The sequence below is a fragment of the Typopeltis vanoorti genome, chromosome 4, assembly GCF_054136105.1.
Source record: "Typopeltis vanoorti isolate ZY-2024b chromosome 4, IOZ_Tvanoo_1.0, whole genome shotgun sequence".
NCBI classification, from domain to species: Eukaryota; Metazoa; Arthropoda; class Arachnida; order Uropygi; family Thelyphonidae; genus Typopeltis; species Typopeltis vanoorti.
The window spans coordinates 59296168-59318585 of record NC_143552.1 but is presented as its reverse complement, the minus strand read 5'-3'; the positions used below and the strand labels follow the sequence as shown (position 1 = coordinate 59318585).

Here is a 22418-nt window from a genome sequence, read left to right as displayed (position 1 = left end):
CACCAAGCATAAATTCTGCATCCCATCTTTGTTTTCCAAATTTTAAAACCTTACATTTTGCAACATTGAACTCATATCCCCATTTGCTTGCCCAATCACTCAATTTATTCAAGTCTTCTTGCAAGGCCACAACATCTTCACTACTCTTTATGGTTCGTCCCAACTTTGCATCATCTGCAAACAACTGAATATCTCCATCCAAATCTTCGCCAATATCATTAATATACAAGTTAAATAGTAATGGCCCTAAAACAGATCCCTGAGGCACTCCACTAGTGACTTTCCTTTTCCTGGATATTGCACCCCCATACACAACTTGTTGATACCTATCAGATAGCTAGTCTCCAATCCAATGCACTAATCTAATATCCAACCCCATCTGCTCTAGTTTGACTGTCAACTTATCATGAGGTACTCTATCAAAAGCTTTTGCAAAATCCAAGTATATTACTGTGTATCCTTCTCCTCTGTCCAAGGAAGCAGTCACTTTATTGTAATAAGTAAGTAGATTACTAAAACACGACCTCCCTTTAGCAAATCCATGCTGTCAATCAAAGATTATACCATTGTTGTCAACCCAACTCTGGATCCTAGTTCTCACAAGCTTCTCCAACAACTTAACCACAACACCTGACACACAGATAGGCCTATAGTTTGATGCTTGAGTTCGATCACCTCCTTTATGAAGTGGCACAATCTTGCCCTCCTTCCACTCTTTAGGGACTTGACCAAGTGCAAGACTCGTATTAAAAAAATATCTCAAGGCAGGTGTCAACTCTCTGGCACATTCCTTCAGAATACGCGGTGATATATTATCAAGTCCCACAGCCTTATTTACATCTAGTTTACTCAACTCCCCAAACACCTCTTGCTCACTTACAGTCAGTCTCTCCTCCCCATCATCAACTGCTCTTAATCTCTCCATGAAGTCACATTCACAAGATTGAAAGATATTTATGAACTGCTCATTAAGTATCTCCACCACACATTCTGCAACAGCTGTCTTTATACCATTTCCTCCAATCAATGTCATCCTTCCATAATCATTCTTTCTTTTGCTGGCTACATATCGAAAGAACTCCCTAGGATTCTTTTTAGCTTCATTAGCTAACTGCTGTTCATACCTCTCTTTAGCTACTCTCACCAACCAAGTCACTCTCCTTGCCTGGTCTTTGTAGAACTCATGAAATTGGTTACTTCCACTTCTCTTATGCTGCCTCCACAATGCCCTTTTTCTCTGTATTGCATGCTTAATCTCTTTATTCATCCATCTCACACCTAACTTATTTAACCTTCTCACCCGTGGTATACATTTAGACATTGCATCCACTAAATATTTTTTGAAAATCCCCCAAGCTGCATTGATCTCTTTTTCAGCTAACTCCTCATTCCATGCTACACCTGCAAGCTGTCTCCTGAGCTCTTCATAATCACCCCCCTTGTAGTTCCACATATACCCTTTTTTCACAGGGGTCCTTGCACTGCTGGCAACCACCCAAGTAATCACCTCATGGTCACTTTCACCAATTGGTGGATGATTTGATACCTCATTGATAATTACATCCTCCGATGAGATGACCAAATCCAAGACCCTTAATCCTCTTGTGCCCTCTGTTACATACTGTCTGAGGTCGTTATCCCTCAAAAACTCAAGAAACTCATTTTCTTTACTTCCAGTTGCTATCTCTTCATTCCAGTCTATATTGCCATAATTAAAATCACCCATAATGATCACCCTTTTCTTATTTGCTTTGACTATACATTTCACTATCACCACCATCCACATTACCAGGTCTATAACAACATCCCACCAAGTATTTGATTCTATTCACCTCTATCTCGCACCATACTGCCTCAAAACCACTGGCCCCATTTCCCTCTTGCATCTCTACCTTGTATGGACATAACTCTTTCTCTATCATCAATAGCACTCCCCCTCCCTTTTTACCTCTTCTATCCTCACGAAACACATCATACCTTTCCATCTCTATTCCTGTCAGGATGTCATCCTCATCTAACCATGTCTCACTTATTCCGACAATCTCTGGGTGCACAGATGCAATTAGTGCAACCATTTTATCCGCCTTGTTTCTTATACTTCTAGCATTGGTATACAAACACAACAACTCATTTCTGGATCTACAGCTAGTTCCACTGATACCACTCACTCGATGTGATCTCTCCATGCTGGACTGGGGCCATTTCCCTTCCTGCTTCTTCATTTTAGAACCCTTTGCAATTCCATCTGTTTCCTTTTGATCCCTGATCATCCCATTACTTTCCTGCCTACACATTCTCTCACCTCCTCTTGGAGCATCCACCTTTCTCACGCTGTGTATCCCTGTCCACCCTGAGCCTCCCCATTTCCCTGCTCCTCTTGCACACCCATTCTCTCATTATCTATACTCATACCACTCACTTCCACATTCATTTCCACTCCTTCAATCTCTCCTGTCTTACTCTCCTGCTCTTCCACATCACTCCCCTCTCGATCTGATTCATTCTCTCTATTCACTTCTCTACCTTTCAGCAGCAGTCTCTCCAAGCGATTCACACCATAACCACTCAAATGCAGTCCATCGCTCCCATACAGCTCACTTCGTCCCTCAAACTCATTCCACACATTAACAAACTGTACTCCCATCTCCTCACACATTTCAGCCAGAATATCATTCATAATCCTTGCTCTCCGCCTCATTTCACCACAATCATACCTAGGCAACACACTGACCACCCTTCCTGTCACACTATTCTCCTTTATCTTTCCAAGCAGTCTCCTGACATTCATTTTGACATGCTCTTTGTTCTCTCTCAAATCATTCGTACCAATTAATACAATTAACTCTTTTGCTCGTTCCCGCCTCATATTCAATGCCTCAATCACTCTACTCATTTTACTGCTTGGAAAACATACCTTGTGCATTTTATCCTCTAGCACACCTTTAATAATGGAGTTGCCATACAACGCCACTCGCTCATCTTTTGTTAACTCTTTCATGCCATCATGATTTATTTTAATAGTTTTGACCTGCATTCTCTTAATTTCATTCCGCATCCATTTCATTTCTTGCTTCATCCAATCCAATTCACCTTCTGAACCTCGCGACACATTCACTCTATCATTAAATCTTTCTAACTTTCTAACTCTCGACCCTCTCTTCTCACTTTCCCTCTCATTCATCCTTCTTTGTTTCCGTACTTTCGGTCCAACATACGTCCAACTTTCACTGTCATTCTTCTCACTTTCACTCTCACATATCTTTCTTTGTTTCCGTACTTTCGGACTAACATGCATCCAACATTCGCTATCATTCTTCTCACTTTTACTGTCATTCATCTTTCTTTGGTTCTGTACTTTCGTTCCAACATGCGTCCAACTTTCGGCATCAATCATTCTTTTTTCGCTATCATTCATTCTTTCGATTTTTTTTACTTGCGATTTCTGCACCACGCCATTTCTACTTTCATTCGTTCTCTCAATTTCGTTTCTTTCCGCCTCACTTTCGTCCCTTTTAACATCCGTTACGGTTGTCAAATCGCTCTTTTTCTTTTTTCCTGATTTTTTAACATTTTTTCGCCTGTCTTTCTCGCCATCTTCTTTCAAACGTGCACTCGCGACACAATCGGTACTAGCACTTTCGGTCATCAACTTCATATTCGCATTCATCAATTCCTCGTTCAGGTCACATTTCGCACACACCCTTCTTCCATCCGCACTAAACATCCACAAATCATTTATGTAATCGAAGGAATACATATAACAGACCTCACACTTAACGAACCTACTGAAATCCAAATTAAAATCATGGAATGACAATGCAGCCGCCATTTTTTTTTTTCTCTGCAGGTTACTAGGTCTAATATTAACGTTTTCGTATTTAGTTTAAGCAAGAAAAAAAAAAACCCACACTAATAATATCGGTAGCGTACAACATTTACAGCCGCTCTTACTTAAACAATTACGCATATATACTTAATTATTCCTAGTAAAACTTATCTGAATCAGGAGCTCTTCAAAGCACGTTCGTAGCGCTTGACCCACTAGCGCCCTCCGTACCTAGAGTTATCATGAAACTGCAGGTACCGAGGAAAGATTTCACATGTTTGAACATGTGAAAGTCGCTTGGAGTGAGGTCAAAATTATATGGGAGATGATGGAATTGTTCCCAGTCGAAGGTGGTGAGAAGTTGTTGTGTTACGCCGGCCATGTGTTCTCTCATTGCGTGATCTCCATAAACCTCAATAATTTGCCGATGAATTTCAGCTGCTTTAACGTTCCTTGCATTCAAGAAACAGATAACTGACCTAATTTTACATGCAGCAGGCGATTAGATTTTCTTAGACATTATAGAAGACGACACCAAGAAGAGTGTGCACTGCGAGAATATCTGAAATTGGCACAACGGCTCGCTAACGAATCAACAAACTCAGAACACATGCACACCATGGGGATCACAGCACTGCAGTAAAAATATTTAAAAACAGAACTTACTTTCTGGACGTCCCTCGTATAAACAAAATAATTTTTAGAAATTTCATTAATCTTGCCAGATCTTTATTCATCTTCATTCTCAAAATTTTCTGAACTTGATTTTTCTTCAGAAACCGAGTCATCGCTATCTTTAAATAATAAGTCATCTTCCACACTGTCAAGAGCATTACTAATGATGCACTTTGAAAAGATTTTATAATAATTTCGGGTTTCACTTCAATTCCATGAACTCTTTACCCATTCGCACACCAGCAATATTGCGGTCTTCTTTCTCCTACATGTTGATGTTTCCACAAATTTGCAGATGGCATCCAATTGACCCAACTTTCCTCATAGATACTTTAAGTTGTTTGTTTATTGTTACATCTAAAGGTTGACACATGGGGGTGAATCTTCCTGGGATTACAGCTATATTTGTGTTCATTTTGTGAAGTTCATTCTTAATAGCTTCAACTTTATGGCATCTAAACTGATCCCATACTAACAAAGCAGGTTTGTGAAGTAAATTGTCAGGATGCTGTTGAGACCACATACCTTCTTTATCCACATGCTCATCCTTTCCTCATCTATCCATTCTTTTGGATGAATACAAATGTAAACTCCTTTGGGAAGTTTTTCTTTGGGCATGATTTTCTTTTATAAATTAAAAAAAGGTGGCAATTTTTGTTCCATCCACACAGCACAATAAAACAACAGGATAGTGGGTTTTTTGGTGACCTAAAGTTTTAAAAATAATATTTTTTTGTTACCTTTGGAGTCAACAGTCTTGTTTGAAAACGAGACTGTTGACTCAGTCTCGTTTTCGAAACATCAAAACTCAGAATCATTTCATCCATATTAGCTATCTGTGAAAGTTCAACTTAATGGAGGAAAGAGTGCTGTAAAATTCCTTTTACAACACTCTTTCCTCCATTTCTGAGCTTTTTCAACTACTTCCAGAATATCCTGTCAGCTTCTTGATATTTTCTATGTTCTTGCGAAAGTCTTCCCATGACTTTTGTTTAGCTAGTTTTACTGTGTTTAGCTTTCTTATATTAGTCTCTATATTCTCTAAGAGCACAAGCTGATTTATTTGCCAGTAATATCTTCATTTTTGTATGAATGAAAATCATTTCTCTTTACAAATCTAATGCACCAAGATGGTGACCCTATAAAATCAATGATATTTCTTTCTGTTGCCAATAATTTTGCTCATTTGAATAATCATTTTTGTAGATTCACAGCAGCCCGATCTTTTTTGAACCATTATCCAAGTTTTTAATTCATTTTCAATTTCTGGTCATTTTACTAATTTTATACTGAGATTGTGTTTTTTAGAATTTGCTTCTATTAATTGCTGCTCTTGTTTCCTTGAAGTTTGTACCATATTTTCTGTAGGCAGAGGCCCAAAGTGCTGCTTTGCTGTCCTATTACTCTTTTTTGTGTACTCAATCATATAGCTATGTCTGTGCTTTGTAGAATCTATGGGTTATAACAAAAATTTTTAATATAATAATGTATTGAATACAGTTTAAATGCATGAACATTAATGACAGTGCAACTATTCAAACTGATCACACATTACTGACAATCGATGATGCACTGTAACTGTGTATACATAAAAAACACATCGGCATATAACACACACAGTAAGATGCACCAGTTTATAAGACACGTCCTAATTTTTAGATAAATTTTAAGTACAAAAAAGCACATCATACAAGGCAAAAAATATAGTAATTTTGAACTTTCTCATAATATTAATATCACAAATCTCAAAAGTTAGTAATTGTATAATTTCTGAATGCATGTAACAATTTTTTGCTAGTAGCATTTAACCCACTGAGCAGTAAATATACCTCACTATGCTTTTATCCCCAAAACAGTATCATCATATAAATATGTATATTACATGCTGATAAAAATTTTACATCAGTTTTTGAGTTTTTGCAGAAAAGTGCAGCACACTCTTAGGAACCTTCCCTTTTTTTTTTTTTTTTTTTTTCATGTACTTATATCCCACAGAAGGCAAGATATGTATTTTTAATTCACTGCTCAAAGGGTTCATATGAGCAGACTTAAAAAGTGAGCACATAATTTTCTGTATTTAAATAAATAATAAAAAATGACATGATTAATTTCTCAATTTTCAAGGTTTATTGAATACTCTAATACTTACATTTTGGAATAAATACTGATGATCCACACATTACTCCACCACAGATCATAACAATACAGAGTAAAATCCGTCGACCTGAATATTTCATTGCCAGTACTGCTAACAGAACACTTGGTATATCAACAGCAGCTAGTATTATAAATCGAACTATCCCATTACTACTTAAACTGGAGGCACTTAAAGAAAGCCCATAAATAACCATGCTGTTGATGATCCTAGAGAGGAAACAGTGATATATATATATATATATATATATATAGCTAAAAAAAAGTTATATGAAACAACTTTTTAAACTTGTGTTCTTAATTACCAGCAATAACACACAGCCAGTCCTTAATTTACAACAGGGTTCCATTCAAGTGATCCCATCATAAGTCGAAAAGGTCATAAGTTGGAAATGCTTTACCTTATTTTTGCTTTCATTCCTAATTCAATAGCTCTTTTTTTTCCCACACAACTAGAAGAATTACTTTTTTGCTTGGTGGCCATTTTCACAAAGAAATAAGCATTTAAAAAAAAATCACAAATGAAAAGATGTTATTGTACAGTAGAAGGATTGGTTCTCAGACTTTATTACCAAGCATCTGAAGTCAAAAATAATATAATATTAATACACCTGCCACATGCAGGGAAAGATCATCACATGCTGTAATTGACATACCATAAATCATGGTATGTGCTTTCATCCATACCAAAACTATGTGGATAGGGGATCTGTTTCAGGGCATTTTAGAACCAATAGTTAAGAGAAATTCTATATTTGGTTGGTATATTTAAACTAACTAATAATAAACATCTCTGTATATATTGGTAGCTTAGCAGCAGAATAAAAAGGACTTAAAGTGAAATCCATTTTACTCCTCCCAATGAACTGTAATAATACTGTAATGATCCAAGCAACATTCTTCCCCAAAGACATACTCTACAACTGCAAGCCAAACAAAGCACAGTAGAAGTTTAATGCAGTACTAAATACAATGTGAATGTGTTAATAGTTTATTGTATTTTACTCATTATTATTTTATTTATACATTTTTATGATGGGATGGCTGCCATAAATCACAGACTGGCTGTGTAGAGAAATCTGTAATAAGAAAAAATAAGTTGACTGTTTAATGGAAATTTCACTGGACATTACAGAAAGATTTATTAATCAAGATTTATTAAAATCAAGAAGCATTTTAAATATATATAAGTGAATTTGAAGAGATAAGCTAGTTAGCAAGGCATTATACTATTATGCAGTGAGTCAAGATAGATTATTTTTTAAATATCAACATACAAAACAGATCACAAAACCTGTAACCAATCAGTGCTACAAATGGGAAGAAGTTTAAGCAAAAGCAGGAATCTGTTGATGTATTTTGTGAACAGCAGAAGATTGTAGTGTTTGTTTAAGATGGTGTGAGGAAGGATCTTCCAAAGAACAGAAGTAGATGGAATGAAAGAGGTTGGTTCGGTAGGATAAAGCTGGCAAATGAATGGATAGGCAAATGAACAACAGCTAATTGTGTTCTCATCTCAGAAGAATACTGGAGAATGTGTTGAACAGCTGCAGACCATTACTCACAGAACATGCTTTAAGAAAGAAACAGAATATTTATGAGAAAGTAAATGGCATGAATCTGTACATGAGAGAGAGGGCTTAAATTAAGTAGCCTGCAATCTTCCGGACAGCATTTTAGTAAGGTTTCAGACACAGCCATATTCTAAGGTTGAGCAGATTTGAGACTTATATGGTACAAGCAGCGTACAGGTGAGAAGAAGTATCTCGAGTAGATGGCAGTTTTTTGAAGGCTAAAGAGGCTGTGAACGCGATGTGATCATGCCTGGAAAGACTAGTGGTGTCAGTTCAAATCTGATCTTGTTTGAAGAGCTGATTATTATCAAAGATAAGGGAAAGTTGTGGGTGCATTTTTGTAGTATTGAAGTTATTCTCCCCCACACCTGAAAAATGATAAGACTGGAGTTTGAGATTTCAGTCATGAAAGATCTTGAAACTTGGAATGATTATGCACCTGTAAGATTTGTCATATAGAGAAGTAGAATGGAGTGTACTTTAGCAGCAAAGCTAATAACAGAATTTGTTGTCAGTGAGAGGTAGTCATTTATGGACAGGAAGAAGAATAAAGTGTAGTGAATGCACAAAATGATGAAGTATTATGGCATTAACTGGAGAAATCTGAGAAGAGGAAACCATTTATGGTGCATGCAGTGCGTAACCAAAAAAAAGCTCTCCTGAAATTCTGGATGATGTACAGATGGCATAAAGACTTAATGATTATACTGCTGTCCAGAGAATCCAAATTTATTAAAAATAATAAATGATTACACTCATTACACAAATAATAAATGATTAAAACTATTTTTAATGTTGGTCTGCAATAATATACATATATGTATCTTCAATAATATACATAAATTTATAACACCTAAACTAACAATTCTGCTAATTGTAGATAGTAGGGTTAATTGTAGATTAGATTGTTAATAGCCTACTCTTTCAAAAGACTACAATTAGTAAACGAAAAAAAAAATTTGAGTTGAATGTTGAACTGATTTAAGTCTAATCTTTAAAAGGTATCTGCGGCATAACTATAAAACAACAAAATCACAGGATAACCACAGTAATAAACTTGAACTAAAGTATATTTTGTACTGAAAATAACAGTATTTCAGTGTGTAGAAACAACAAACGGATCAAAGAACTGGAATACAAGGTACATACAACAATCAGTTTACCAGTTAAAAACAGTTGCTGAAAGCAAGAAATTAATCTTAATATTAATAAATAATATTAAAACTATTTTTAATGTTTACATATAATGAGAATCTCTCAAACTTTTAGGAGATGGGAAATGACTGTTCTGATTCAGGTTAGGCCAATGTAAAAGGGCTTCACAACTTTCTTTGAAAGGCATTCATATTTAAAACTGCTTCTATGGAGAAGATGACTGTCATCCCACAGGATAATACTGTGTTTAGTGACATTATTATGCTATTATTATTATGGGTATCTCCATGGAGTCAATAGACTCATCACGGGAGACCCAAACTAGCAAAACAATATCTGTCATATCTCTTCTTGAATTCATTTACAGACGAAGAACTGACAACTAAGTCAGGCAATGAATTCCACTCATTCACCACCCTCCAGCAAAAAACCTTGTTCTCACACCCTTCTTTAATTTCCAGGGATGACCTCTTGTTCTTCCATCACTATCACACAGCTGAAACATTTCCCCCTGCATCAATCCTATAAAAACCTTTCAGTAATTTAAATGTTTCTATCATATCCCTCTTCTCCGCCTATCAACCAACCTCTGCAATCCACAAACTCTTAATCTATCAATGTGGGGAGCATTTTTTTACATCACTCACCAACTTAGTCACTCTTCTCTGAACCCTCTCCACAGCCTCCTCATCTCCAAGGAATCCAGGTGACCACACCTGAGCACAGTAATCAACGCTTTATAAAGGGGAATAATAACCTCTTTATCTCTTGATGTCAGTGTGTTCCTGAACAACCAAGTAATCCTATGTGCAATGTTGGTCACTCAGTAACTCGACTATTACATCTGATTTTGTCACCTCAATACCATCAGCACCCAATAAAGTTATCCTTCCAAAGTCATTCTTCCTTTTACTTGCCATATAGTGGAAGAACTCTTTGGGATTACCCATGATCTCATTGGCTAAGATCTTCTCATAATCTGATTTAGCTTTTCTTACTATGCTGGTAACCTTCCTAGCTTAAGCCTTGTACTGCTCATGGGTGTACTGATCGCATTTCTCCTTGTACATTCTCCATAACATTTTTTTTTTTTTTTTTGCAGATCAAGCTTGATACTACTGCTCATCCATCTAACACCTACCTTGTTTGTCTTCCTGACCATGTGGACACAATCTGATATTGCTTTCCTCAGATACCTGCTGATTTTATCCCATGCAACTGCTAACATCTTTCCCTTGCAATATGTTCTGCCATGGGATGGCTGCAAGCTCACTCCAAAGCTTGTTATAATTGCCTAACCTGTAGCTCCGTATATATCCCTTCTTAACAGAAAAATCCACAGATTTTGCAACCTCCCAAGTCAATACCATATGATTGCTTTCATCAATTGGAGGTAACGAGGACACCTTACTTACGCATATATCCTCTGAACCAATGATCAGGTTCAACATTCACACACCACGTGTCCCTTCAGTTAGGTGCTGTTTCAAGTAATTATCTCGTAGAAGAGGTATGAACTCAATTTCCTTTTTGCTATGTGATATTTCCTCCTTCCAACTGATATCACCATAATTAAAATCTCCCATAATAATCACTAAACCTGCACTCATTGCACTAATTTGCTGATGCATGAATAAAATATCTCCCCCTGTACCCCCTGGTCTATAGCAGCATCCAACTGTATGTTTGGTTGCGTTGATCACTATTTCACACCAGACTGCCTCAAATGAACTCTTTCACATGTCTATCATCTTGATATACTACTTTCTTTGCAACACATCAGCTATCATCAACAGTACTCCTCCCCCTGTTCCATCTTCTCTATCACCCCTGAAAATACTGTACCCATCACATTCAATTCCAGTGACCACATCTTCTGCTGACAGCCAAGTTTCACTAATGCCTACAACTTTTGGTGAGATTGCACTGACTAATGCCAAAAATTCTTCTCTCTTATTTCGAATGCTTCTTGCATTGGTATACAAAAATTGCAGATTCCCTCTAGTTCTTGTACCATCTTTAGAACTGATATACAAGTCACTAATTTCAGTAGTCCTATGCCGATTTTTATCCCCTCTCTTCTGCAATTTATTCTGTGAATAAGGATCAATAAATATACAATCAATGCTAAAGTTTCTTTCTCTTACACTCCACCTTTTCAATATTAGTTTCCCTGTCCAATTACTTCAGCTTGCTCAGAAAACAGTAACTTTTTCAATTGCTTATGTCCTTCCATGTTCAGATGCAGCCATCTCTAGCATACAACTGTCTTTTTCCTTCAAACACACTCCAGGCATCAACAAATTCCAGACCTCTTTTTTTGCACATTCTTGCAATCATATCACTCCTTATCATCGCTCATCTACTTAACTCGTAATTGTCAAAATGAGGCAGCACACACACACACACACTATCCTCCCATTGACACTTTTCCTCTTCACAATATCTAACAATGTTCTTAAATCGTTTGCTACCCGTTTTATACCACCACTCAGTTCATTTGTACCCACCATAACTATCATCTTGTCTGCATCATGCCCTCTGTTTATTGCTAAAGCCACTCTTTCTATTGTCCCACCAGCCAAGCACTCCTCAGTCATTCCACTCTCCATACCCTTAATCATAGAATCACCATATATCTTACCACTCTTAACTTCATTCAAGTCCACACAAGCGTCACTCATGGACTCATTTTCTACGTTATTCAGCATGACTCTCCCAGTTTCATTACTCAACGCTCTTTTACTTATCCCCCATTCTCATGACAGACCAGGCTTCTGAGCTTTCACATATTCAATGCAGAACTGATGTTTGTTAATTTTTTTTTTTTTCCAAAGAACAGCCTATCTGCCCAAAGTTTGTCAAATTACATTCACAAGGGACCTGGTAAACACCAGCTAAAGATAGAGGTAAGTTTATCATATGCAGATGGTAAAAGATAAGATTTTTTCTTGATTGGAAAATATATGGAAATAAGGTGATATTTCTTCAAATAGGTTTATTATTATTATTATTATTATTATTCAGGCCTCCAAGGAGTCAAAAGACTCATCGAGGGAGGTCCTTCCTAAGACATAAATTCTGTAAAGACTCATCGAGGGGAGGTCCCCCCCTGAGAAACATAAAGTTTATCATACCACTCTTTAAACTCACTGACCGTTCTCGCTCCCACCACTCCATCAGGCAATGCATTCCACGGCTCAACCACCCTCCACACAAAGAAACCACTCCTTACCCTCTTGCTCACAGTTTCCTTTCGTAACTTCCAGGGATGGCCTCTTGTCATCACTCCTTCCCGCTGATCAACCAAGCGAAAGAACTCCCCAGTGTCAACCCTGTTACCATCTCTCAACAGTTTAAAAGTCTCAATCATATCACCTCTCCTTCTTTTATCCACCAAACTCTGCAGTCCACATTCTCTCAGCCGATCCTCATAACTATCCTTGTACAGTCCTGAAACCATCTTTGTCATCCGTCTTTGTATCCATTCCACAGTTAATTTATCCCCTTCAAATCCTGGGGACCAAATCTGAGAACAATAATCCAAGTGTGGTCTGATCAGAGACTTATACAATGGAATGATAACCCTCTTATCTCTGCAGGTCAATGTCCTTCTCATAATAGCAGCAATCCTCTGTGTTACCTTCACCACCTTTGCAATATGTCCCCTAAACTTCAGGTTTCTATCAATCATCAACCCCAGATCTCTTGTCTCCACTACTTCCTCCAGTATAACTCCTCCCATAGAGTATGCAGCATCCCATCGATGTTTCCCAAACCTCAAGACCTTACATTTTGCTGCATTAAACTGACACCCCCATTCATTTGCCCATCTATCTAGCTTATTTAAATCCTCTTGCAGGGCTACCACATCTGCACTATTACTAATAATCCTTCCCAGCTTCGCATCATCTGCAAACAACTGAATATCCCCCTGCAATCCACTGGCTATGTCATTGATATAAAGGTTAAACAATATAGGTCCTAGTACTGAGCCCTGTGGGACCCCACTTGTAACCCTCTGCCTCCTGGAAACTGCTCCACCATACACAACTCTCTGATACCTATCAGACAGCCAATCCTGAATCCAGTTGACCAATCTGACATCCAGACCCATGTGCTGCAACTTAAATATCAGCTTATCATGTGGCACCCTGTCAAATGCCTTCGCCAAGTCTAAGAAAATTGCAGTATATGCCTTTCCCTCATCTAATGCTCTTGTAACTTTATTATAAAAGGCTAGCATATTGCTAAAACAAGAGCGTCCTTTCACAAATCCATGTTGATTCTCACAGATAACATTACCCTCATCTGCCCAATGCTGTACACGGTCCCTCACTACTTTCTCCAAGATCTTAACAACTACTGATGACACACAGTTTAGAGATACCAGAAATATAAGGGATAGGAACCTAGCAATCTGTTTAAGAATCCTTAGGTGTTAGAACATAGGAGTCAATTATCTGTTGGATTTGATAAGGGTTGTAACTATTTAATTCCATTAAGGTTTTGAAAGTAAGAAGTTCTTGTTGTAAGCTTGAGGGAGAGAAGCACAAATGTGTTCTATTAATTAATGACTTCATAACACCAAATTTTTGAGAGGTGTAATGAGCAGACTTTTGATGAATATATGTATCTACAAGTAAAGGTAGGTTTCTGATAAGCATTGATTACTGGAGGCTGTGCGAGTATGAAGGATGTCCAAGAATGGTAAACTACCAGCATTTTCTTTTTCCATGGCAAATTGAATGCATTGGTGATGCAATGATCCGATATAAGAAAATGTTCACTTTCAGAATAAGGCCAAACAGCAAAAATGTCATTAATGTAATGAAACCAAAGAAAGGATTGGAGATGAATGGATGAGAACAAAGTATCTTCCAGATGGTTCAAAAAATCATTTGCCAAAACTGGAGACAGAAGGGTACCCATGGCAGTACCTTCAATCTGTTTGTAGATCTTGTTTCTCCAACTGAAATATTCTGATTGTATAACAAATTCAAAAAATCTTCACAACGTCAGGAGGGAAATCATCATATAGTAAACTAATAGTGTCAGATAATGGAATGCTGGTAAAAAGAGAAACAATGTCAAAGATGGCTAACATATCTGACTCTTATTTGAATATCCTTGATTTTTTGAAGAAAATGTGTGGAATTCATTATAAATGATCTGGATTGTCCAACATGGGATTAATAAATATGAAAGAAATTTCATGATTCTGTAAGTGGAAGAGTCAATACAATTCACAGTGGATCTTATTGGACAACTTTTTTTTTTTTTTTTTTGAAATTTTTGGGAAACCATATAAACAAGGAGACCTTTCAAAATGGGTGGGTGCATAACTTATACAAAGTATTTTGATCTCAGCTAACAACTCCATCAAGGAGCTTATTTAATTGTTTAATCTGTATTTTGTAGGGTTATAAACTCATTTCTTGATAGGTGGGGGAATCTTATAAAAAGGCAGGCTACCTTCCTTTCATAGTCAGCCTTATCCATTACCACTATAGCTTTTGCTTTATCCATTTTCAAAACAGATATATGGTTCTTTGTTTAAATGAAAGCAGCATACGAAATTCAGTAGTAGATAAATTACAAGGAGAAAATTTGCTTCTAAAGAGTGAAGCAGCAACTTCAAAGTGTAGTTTATTAGCATTTTTGCTTGAACCCCCAAACTGGCCACGACGTCTATAGACGTTCAGCTAAATCTGGATACGAAGCTCTAACACCCATTGAATAACATGGATAAGAAGTGCAATTTGGTGTCAATATTTCATCCACATCGGCCAGTAAAGAGGTTAAAGTCCTGACAGATTGCATTCAATATTATGCAAAAAAAAATCAAGATAAAGAATGGATTTAGGCACATGGCCTTTAGCCTGCACTAATCTCAGCATCAGACAATGGGTGTCCAGAAATGTTAATAACCCATTTATTAGAAGGAATACTATCAGCAGCAAATTTTGGCTTACAGTAGTTAACAATTCACATTTATGCATCCATCTGTATGAATCTCTTTCATAAGAGTGGGTTAATGTTTAAGAAATATGTAGAACAATAGCCAGTAATTTATCATCCAGAGTAGTTGAAATTCTTCTTTCAAGTCTAAAACACACTAAGTATTAGACACTAAATCTTTTTTTTAAACTTGTGCAAGTTTTAAAAATCTAGCAAATGTAGGAATAACTTTTGTATCACAAATTTTTTTTGAAAAAGACAATCCGAGCACAAAGCTTACCTTGTAAAACAGATAATTTATTATTTTACTAAACTGTTTTAAAAACAAAACTTCAATATATATAAATTAATAATCTCATATCAATCTAAATTAGTTTGAAGAAGAATGCTTTCAGTTGTTGAGGTCCTAAATGCATTCCCAAATTTGTACCTAAGAGTCATAGTCTTGAAAATTTGTGGTTAGAGTTTGTTGACTGAACTGCTAGGCAATTTCCATGATGGACTCAAAGTAATTTCATGCAGTGGGTGAGAATAAACTTAAGGTGGGGCATGCTGTGGAACTAGCAAAGAAGAATATTTTTGCGAACCTAGTGTCCTACAGTATAAAATCTTTCAATCTGTTAATAAGCATAATTATCGAGCCTCAAAATTCTCAGGAATTTCTAAACATCTTTTGGTAGTAAAGTATATAGATTCAAGTAGACAATGTCACACACCATGATATTCTTGTCACTTTTTGAATTAGTATGTTGGTTCAGGTCACAAATTATGGAGCAGTGACAGAGGATAGCATTAGACAGTAGCAAAACCAAATTCTTGAAATTCATATGTTAAAGGAAAAATGATATGGCCTATAAACATTTAACTTTCTATTGTACCAGAATTTTGTACTGTGTAACAGATTCTGATCACTATACTAGACACAGAAGTAATTGAAAAGGAATAGAATTGGTCTATATAGACTTCTGCCATAATGATTTTTCAAATCACAGAGATCTGGAAATATAACGAAAGACTGCCAATGCTTAATTTCAGACTTATCGATCAAAAAGTTGAAGAAGTGGCAAGAGATCAGAAGGGCTGAGAAGAGAAAGAAGCAGGTGGTCCCAGGTAAGAATCGAGATCATGTGAACAAATGAGAAAAACAAGGTAAGGAGAAAACTATGAAGGATCAATGATCAGAGGAATACTTAATGAAAGTAAACAAAATCATGTTTCCCTAGTGCAAAAAATAATGGTATTAGTTATACCATACTAATGCAGAAAGATAAGGCAAAAGAACTAATTGTCTTAGTTGGCACTAATGACCTGAGAGGCGAAAAAGTATTCTATGAGGTAGAAAGTGTAGGAGTTATTGGATGAAGCAAAAAAGAAGAGCAAGAAGATGAAGATTCTAAGTCTCCAGCCACACTATGATAGAGGTGAATTGAGGAGGGTGATGATAGCAAATGAATCAATTCAGAGATTATGCAGAAACAATGATGTAGGATTTGCGGGTTTACGTTTCATGGAAAGAAGGATTTATATAATGCTGATGGACACCTAAATGGTTTTAGTGTTAGATGTCCAGAGAGAGCTTTGTTCATTGAGCATGCTGAACTGCCAATTCAGAAAAAACTTAAGTAATCAGGATGGATGTAGGTGAGCGAGTGTGTGTGTGTGTGTGTGTGTGTGTGTGTGAAGGCATCCATGAGGAGAGTGAGTATGAGAATAACCAAAAATGTACACAAGTCAGAAAAAACTTAAGTAATCAGGATGGATGTAGGTGAGCGAGCGTGTGTGTGTGTGTGTGTGTGTGAAGGCATCCATGAGGAGAGTGAGTATGAGAATAACCAAAAATGTACAGAATTCAGTCTCTCAAGAAAGAATATTGAATAGGGTAGTCAATCCAGGAAGTAAAATTGGTTGAGAGAATAAAGGGATGCTGCAGTTTTTGTATACTAATGCCAGAAGTATTAGGAAAAAGAGGAAGGAATTTTTGGCATTAGTTAGTGCAACCTCACCAAGCATTAGTGAGACTTGGCTAGCAACAGGGATAGAATGTGGAGGAGTTAGTATTTTCAGGCAGGACAGAGAAGATAGGATGGGGGGGGGTAATTATTATTATTATTATTAAACAAGACCTCATGGAGTCAAAGACTCATCTAGGAGGTCCTTTTATCTCACACACATCTCATCATACCGGGTCTTAAACACATTCAAACTCCTTGCAGACACCACACTCTCAGGCAAGGCATTCCAATCATTCACAACTCTGCACGAAAAAAACCTGCCTCTCACTCCCCTACTCACACCCTCTTTATACAGTTTCCAGGGATGACCTCTGGTTCTCCCCTGATCTCCCACTATTCGCTGTAGAACTTCTCCACCATTGATCCTATAGCAACCCCTTACCAACTTGTAGGTCTCTATCATATCTCCCCTCTTCCTTCTCTCCACTAGTCTCTGCAAATTACATCTTTTCAATCTTTCCTCATACTCGACATTCCAGAGGTAACTACCTTAGTCAGTTGCCTTTGGACCCTTTCCAACATCTCTTCATCCTTCTGAAAACCAGGTGACCAAATCTGGGCACAAATAGTCCATGTGTGGCCTAATCAAAGCCTTATACAATGGAACAAGAATCTCCCTACTTCTACATGTCAGTGTCCTCCGCATCATTCCCAGAAGTCTTTGTGTTGTCTTCACAATTTTGTCGATGTGTCCCCTAAATTTTAGATCCTTATCCACTATCACTCCCAGATCTCTTATTTCCTCTACTTCCAACAATATATTTTCACCAAGCATAAATTCTGCATCCCATCTTTGTTTTCCAAATTTTAAAACCTTACATTTTGCAACATTGAACTCACATCCCCATTTGCTTGCCCAATCACTCAATGTATTCAAGTCTTCTTGCAAGGCCACAACATCTTCACTACTCTTTATGGTTCGTCCCAACTTTGCATCATCTGCAAACAACTGAATATCTCCATCCAAATCTTCGCCAATATCATTAATATACAAGTTAAATAGTAATGGCCCTAAAACAGATCCCTGAGGCACTCCACTAGTGACTTTCCTTTTCCTGGATATTGCACCCCCCATACACAACTTGTTGATACCTATCAGATAGCCAGTCTCCAATCCAATGCACTAATCTAATATCCAATCCCATCTGCTCTAGTTTGACTGTCAACTTATCATGAGGTACTCTATCAAAAGCTTTTGCAAAATCCAAGTATATTACTGTGTATCCTTCTCCTCTGTCCAAGGAAGCAGTCACTTTATTGTAATAAGTAAGTAGATTACTAAAACACGACCTCCCTTTAGCAAATCCATGCTGTCAATCAAAGATTATACCATTGTTGTCAACCCAACTCTGGATCCTAGTTCTCACAAGCTTCTCCAACAACTTAACCACAACACCTGACACACAGATAGGCCTATAGTTTGATGCTTGAGTTCGATCACCTCCTTTATGAAGTGGCACAATCTTGCACTCCTTCCACTCTTTAGGGACTTGACCAAGTGCAAGACTCGTATTAAAAAAATATGTCAAGGCAGGTATCAACTCTCTGGCACATTCCTTCAGAATACGCGGTGATATATTATCAAGTCCCACAGCCTTATTTACATCTAGTTTACTCAACTCCCCAAACACCTCTTGCTCACTTAGAGTCATTCTCTCCTCCCCATCATCAACTGCTCTTAATCTCTCCATGAAGTAATTAGGGTAATTGCATGAGGGTTACTGTTCATTTGAAGCATTCCGATGTGAGATCAAGGCTAATAAGACAAAATATACAGTTGGTTGCTGCTATAGGCCAGGGGATTCCAGGGATGATTGGAAAGACATGCATCAGCCAATTAGTACATTGAGTGCAGGTCGAGTGATTATTATGAGGTACTTCAACTATGGAGATATAGATCAGAAAGAAGAAAGATCACATAGCAAGAAGGAAACGGAATTCATACACCTACTAAGGATAACTACTTGAGGCAAAGTTTGATGGAGGGGACTTGGGAAGCACAAGTATTGGACCTAGTCATAGAATCAGAAGAGCTATCCATAACCAAGGTGACAACATTGCCTCCAATTGGTGAAAGTGACCATGTGGTATTGACTTGGGAGATCAAAACATGAGGAATATTCTGTAAAGAAATAGTATATATGTAACTACAAGGCAAGTGATTATGACAAGCTTAGGAGGAAGCTTAAATTTGTGCCATGGCATAAAACACTGTACGTGAAGGATATTAGTAGTGCATGGGAGATAATTAAGGGTAATTTAGAGGAAGCAATATAGGAAGCATACCTTAGGTAAGCAGGATACATCAGGTAATGGACAAGTAGTATTAATAAGCATCAGCTGCAAAAAAAAAAAAAAAAAAAAGAAAGAAAAGAAAGAAATTGTTGTGTAGAGTATATAAGGAGAAAGGTGACCAGCAAGCTCATAAACAGTACAAAGGTGAGACAAGAAAAGTGACCAGCATGCTAAGGAAATCAAAATCAGATTACAAGAAGAAACTAGCCAACCAGGCCAAAGGAAATCCCAAAGAGTTCATTTGTTACATGGCAAGTAATAAGAAAAATGACAAAGGAAGAATAACCTTAATGAATGCTGATGATGACAAGGTGAGAGAAGCAGATAAAATAGTTCCAATACTGAGTGACCACTTTTCAAAGATATATCATACAAGTGAGATTAATGCTGTGAAATATGTGACAGAGAGTTATGCGAGAACAGATCTGGATGAATTAGAGGTTCTTTGGATATTGCAGAATCTCAATGTGAAATTAGATGGGATATCAGCTTGCGTTTTGCAAGAATGTGTAAGTGCAATGCCTTGCACTTGCTGGAATAGCTGGTCAAAAAGGAATTCAAGAATGGGTGGATAAAAATATGATACTCTGAGGATTAACATGGCTTTGTGAGGGTCGCTCATGCATTAGTAATTTACTGTCTTTTTATAATAGAGGGAAAGCTGAGTGGGATAAAGGAAATGGCTACATGAAAATTCTACTGAATTTGCCAAGACATTTCACAGAATATCACATAAAAGCAAATTAGAACAAATGAGGATAGATATAAAACTGGTTATGTGGATAAGAGGATGGCTGCTGGACAGATTCAAAAAGTGGTATATGGAGGAGAAGAATCCAGGAGAAAGCAGGTCACTACTGGTGCGCTGCAGGATTCAGTGCTGGGACCACTACTGTTTAATTTGTACATAAATGATATAGGAAATAATCTGAAACAAAATATTCGGTTGTTTGCAGATGATGCAAAATAGGTAAAGTAATAGTTAATCAAGATGATGTGGAGAGCTTGAAGGACGATTTAAATAGGCTGTCAGTATGGACAAAAATAACATGTATCAGTTTAATCGGGAGAAATGTAAAATTATGCATTTTGGGATAAACAGGTTGCAAGCTATGTATCACATTGATGGAAATGTACTGCAGGAAATACATGAAGCTAGGGATTTAGGGGTGGTGGTAGACAGAGAGATGAAGTTTAGAAGGCATACTGCTCAAGTTGTGAGTGGTCTGTAGAATATTCCCTATGAGGATAGATTGTGGGTGTGTGGATTTTGGAAGAAGTTGGTTGAAATAAGGTTATGTTCCAGAACTTGGCTAGAGGATGCAGAACAAGAGGTTATCCCTGGAAGTTGAGTAAAGGCATTGTTAGTAGAGATGTGAAGACTAGATTTTTTGTTTGGAGAGTGGTAAATGAATGGAATGGGTTGCTAGTGTCAGTTATAAGCACTTTGTCTGTTAATCGGTTCAAGGAGAGGTATGATAAGCTGTGTGGATAGTTCGAGTCTCTCATGTTGAGTCTTTGGACTATGGAGGTGCTCATACAATAATAATAATTTATTTTTCGGTATTTCCTGCTACGATGACTTCCACTGGGCAAATAACATGATACTACGAACTGTGTATAGTCTGTATTTAGGACTAACAAATCATACCTGGAAAAAAGTAGCTGCATCTGCAGCCTCATTTCCCTTAATTTCAATGTGGATGGGAATGCAGCACAACTGATTATCATCTTTCTGTCATCAAAATTACGGATTTTCATTTTACACAATAGTTGTAGAACCACACAAAGCAGAGGAGACAGCCCATAAAGAACTCAATCAGTCTATATAAATCATACATTTTCATAGCAGTTTTCTCGTATGTGCACAAGTGCAAGCTGAATGACATGCAATTCTGCTGCATAATTACTGCAATCAAGTAGGATGGATTTATTTGGATATATTAGGTTCATGAAATATAGCAACACAACCAACAGGGTCTTAGATCTTGAATCATCAGTATAGATAGTTAAGAAGTTAAGAGTACACTGATCTGTGTGGATTAAACAATAGCAAATAGACAGATGATGGAGTATGAGACTTCCTTAGTCGACAAAGTGAGAGGTTGCAGGATAAAGTACATAACCTGCCTCAAAGAAGGCTGTAATGTCAAAATTCACGGCAATAGCTTGCATAACCTATTTCACATGCATATCAAAGGAGCAAATGGCAGTTTCTGAGATGTGCAATATTGAGCTTCCTAACATAGAATAAAAATATTAGTCCCAGTAGCATATTTTGGAAGATACTTTGTTTTTAAGTATAGTTAAGAAACAACCATTTGTGTCTAAGCAATGGAGTAGATTCATTTGCTTCAACATAAAGACTGTGAATGGATAATGTGTGAAAAGCACCACTAGCTATTCGTACATCTTGAAGATGGATAGGATCCAAAGACCAGAGTGTGCTCTGCCATGCAGAACTGTAAACTTGTCACCCATAATCAAGCTTTGATAGAACAAGTACATGATAAAAGTGAAGCAAGAAAAATCAGTCTGCACCCCATTTTGTGCAGAGAGTGAAGGGTGTTCAATGATCTTTTAGACTTTTCTCTAAGTTGACAAATGTGGCCAAGGAATGTTAAGCTTTCTGTAAAATATGAGTCCTAAGAACTTAGCTTCTGTTGTTACTGGAATAATAGTTTGTCCTTAATGCAGCATCTTGATGAAGAGTATGTTTCTGCCAGAAGTGTAAACAGATAGTTTTTTTCCTGCTGAAAATGTGAA

The 22418-nt window shown here is 37.2% G+C and overlaps 1 protein-coding gene across 2 annotated transcripts in view; it reads right to left on the bottom strand.

Annotated features, from left to right (window-relative positions):
- Positions 1 to 22418, bottom strand: part of LOC150107347 (organic cation transporter protein-like) — a 287152-nt gene that overhangs the window by 85000 nt on the left and 179734 nt on the right. For both annotated transcript variants that reach the window (XM_090391214.1, XM_090391215.1), the window contains exon 8: positions 6651 to 6865. In XM_090391214.1, the coding sequence (XP_090247340.1) occupies positions 6651 to 6865 (215 nt within the window). The remainder of the gene's footprint in view (positions 1 to 6650; positions 6866 to 22418) is intronic.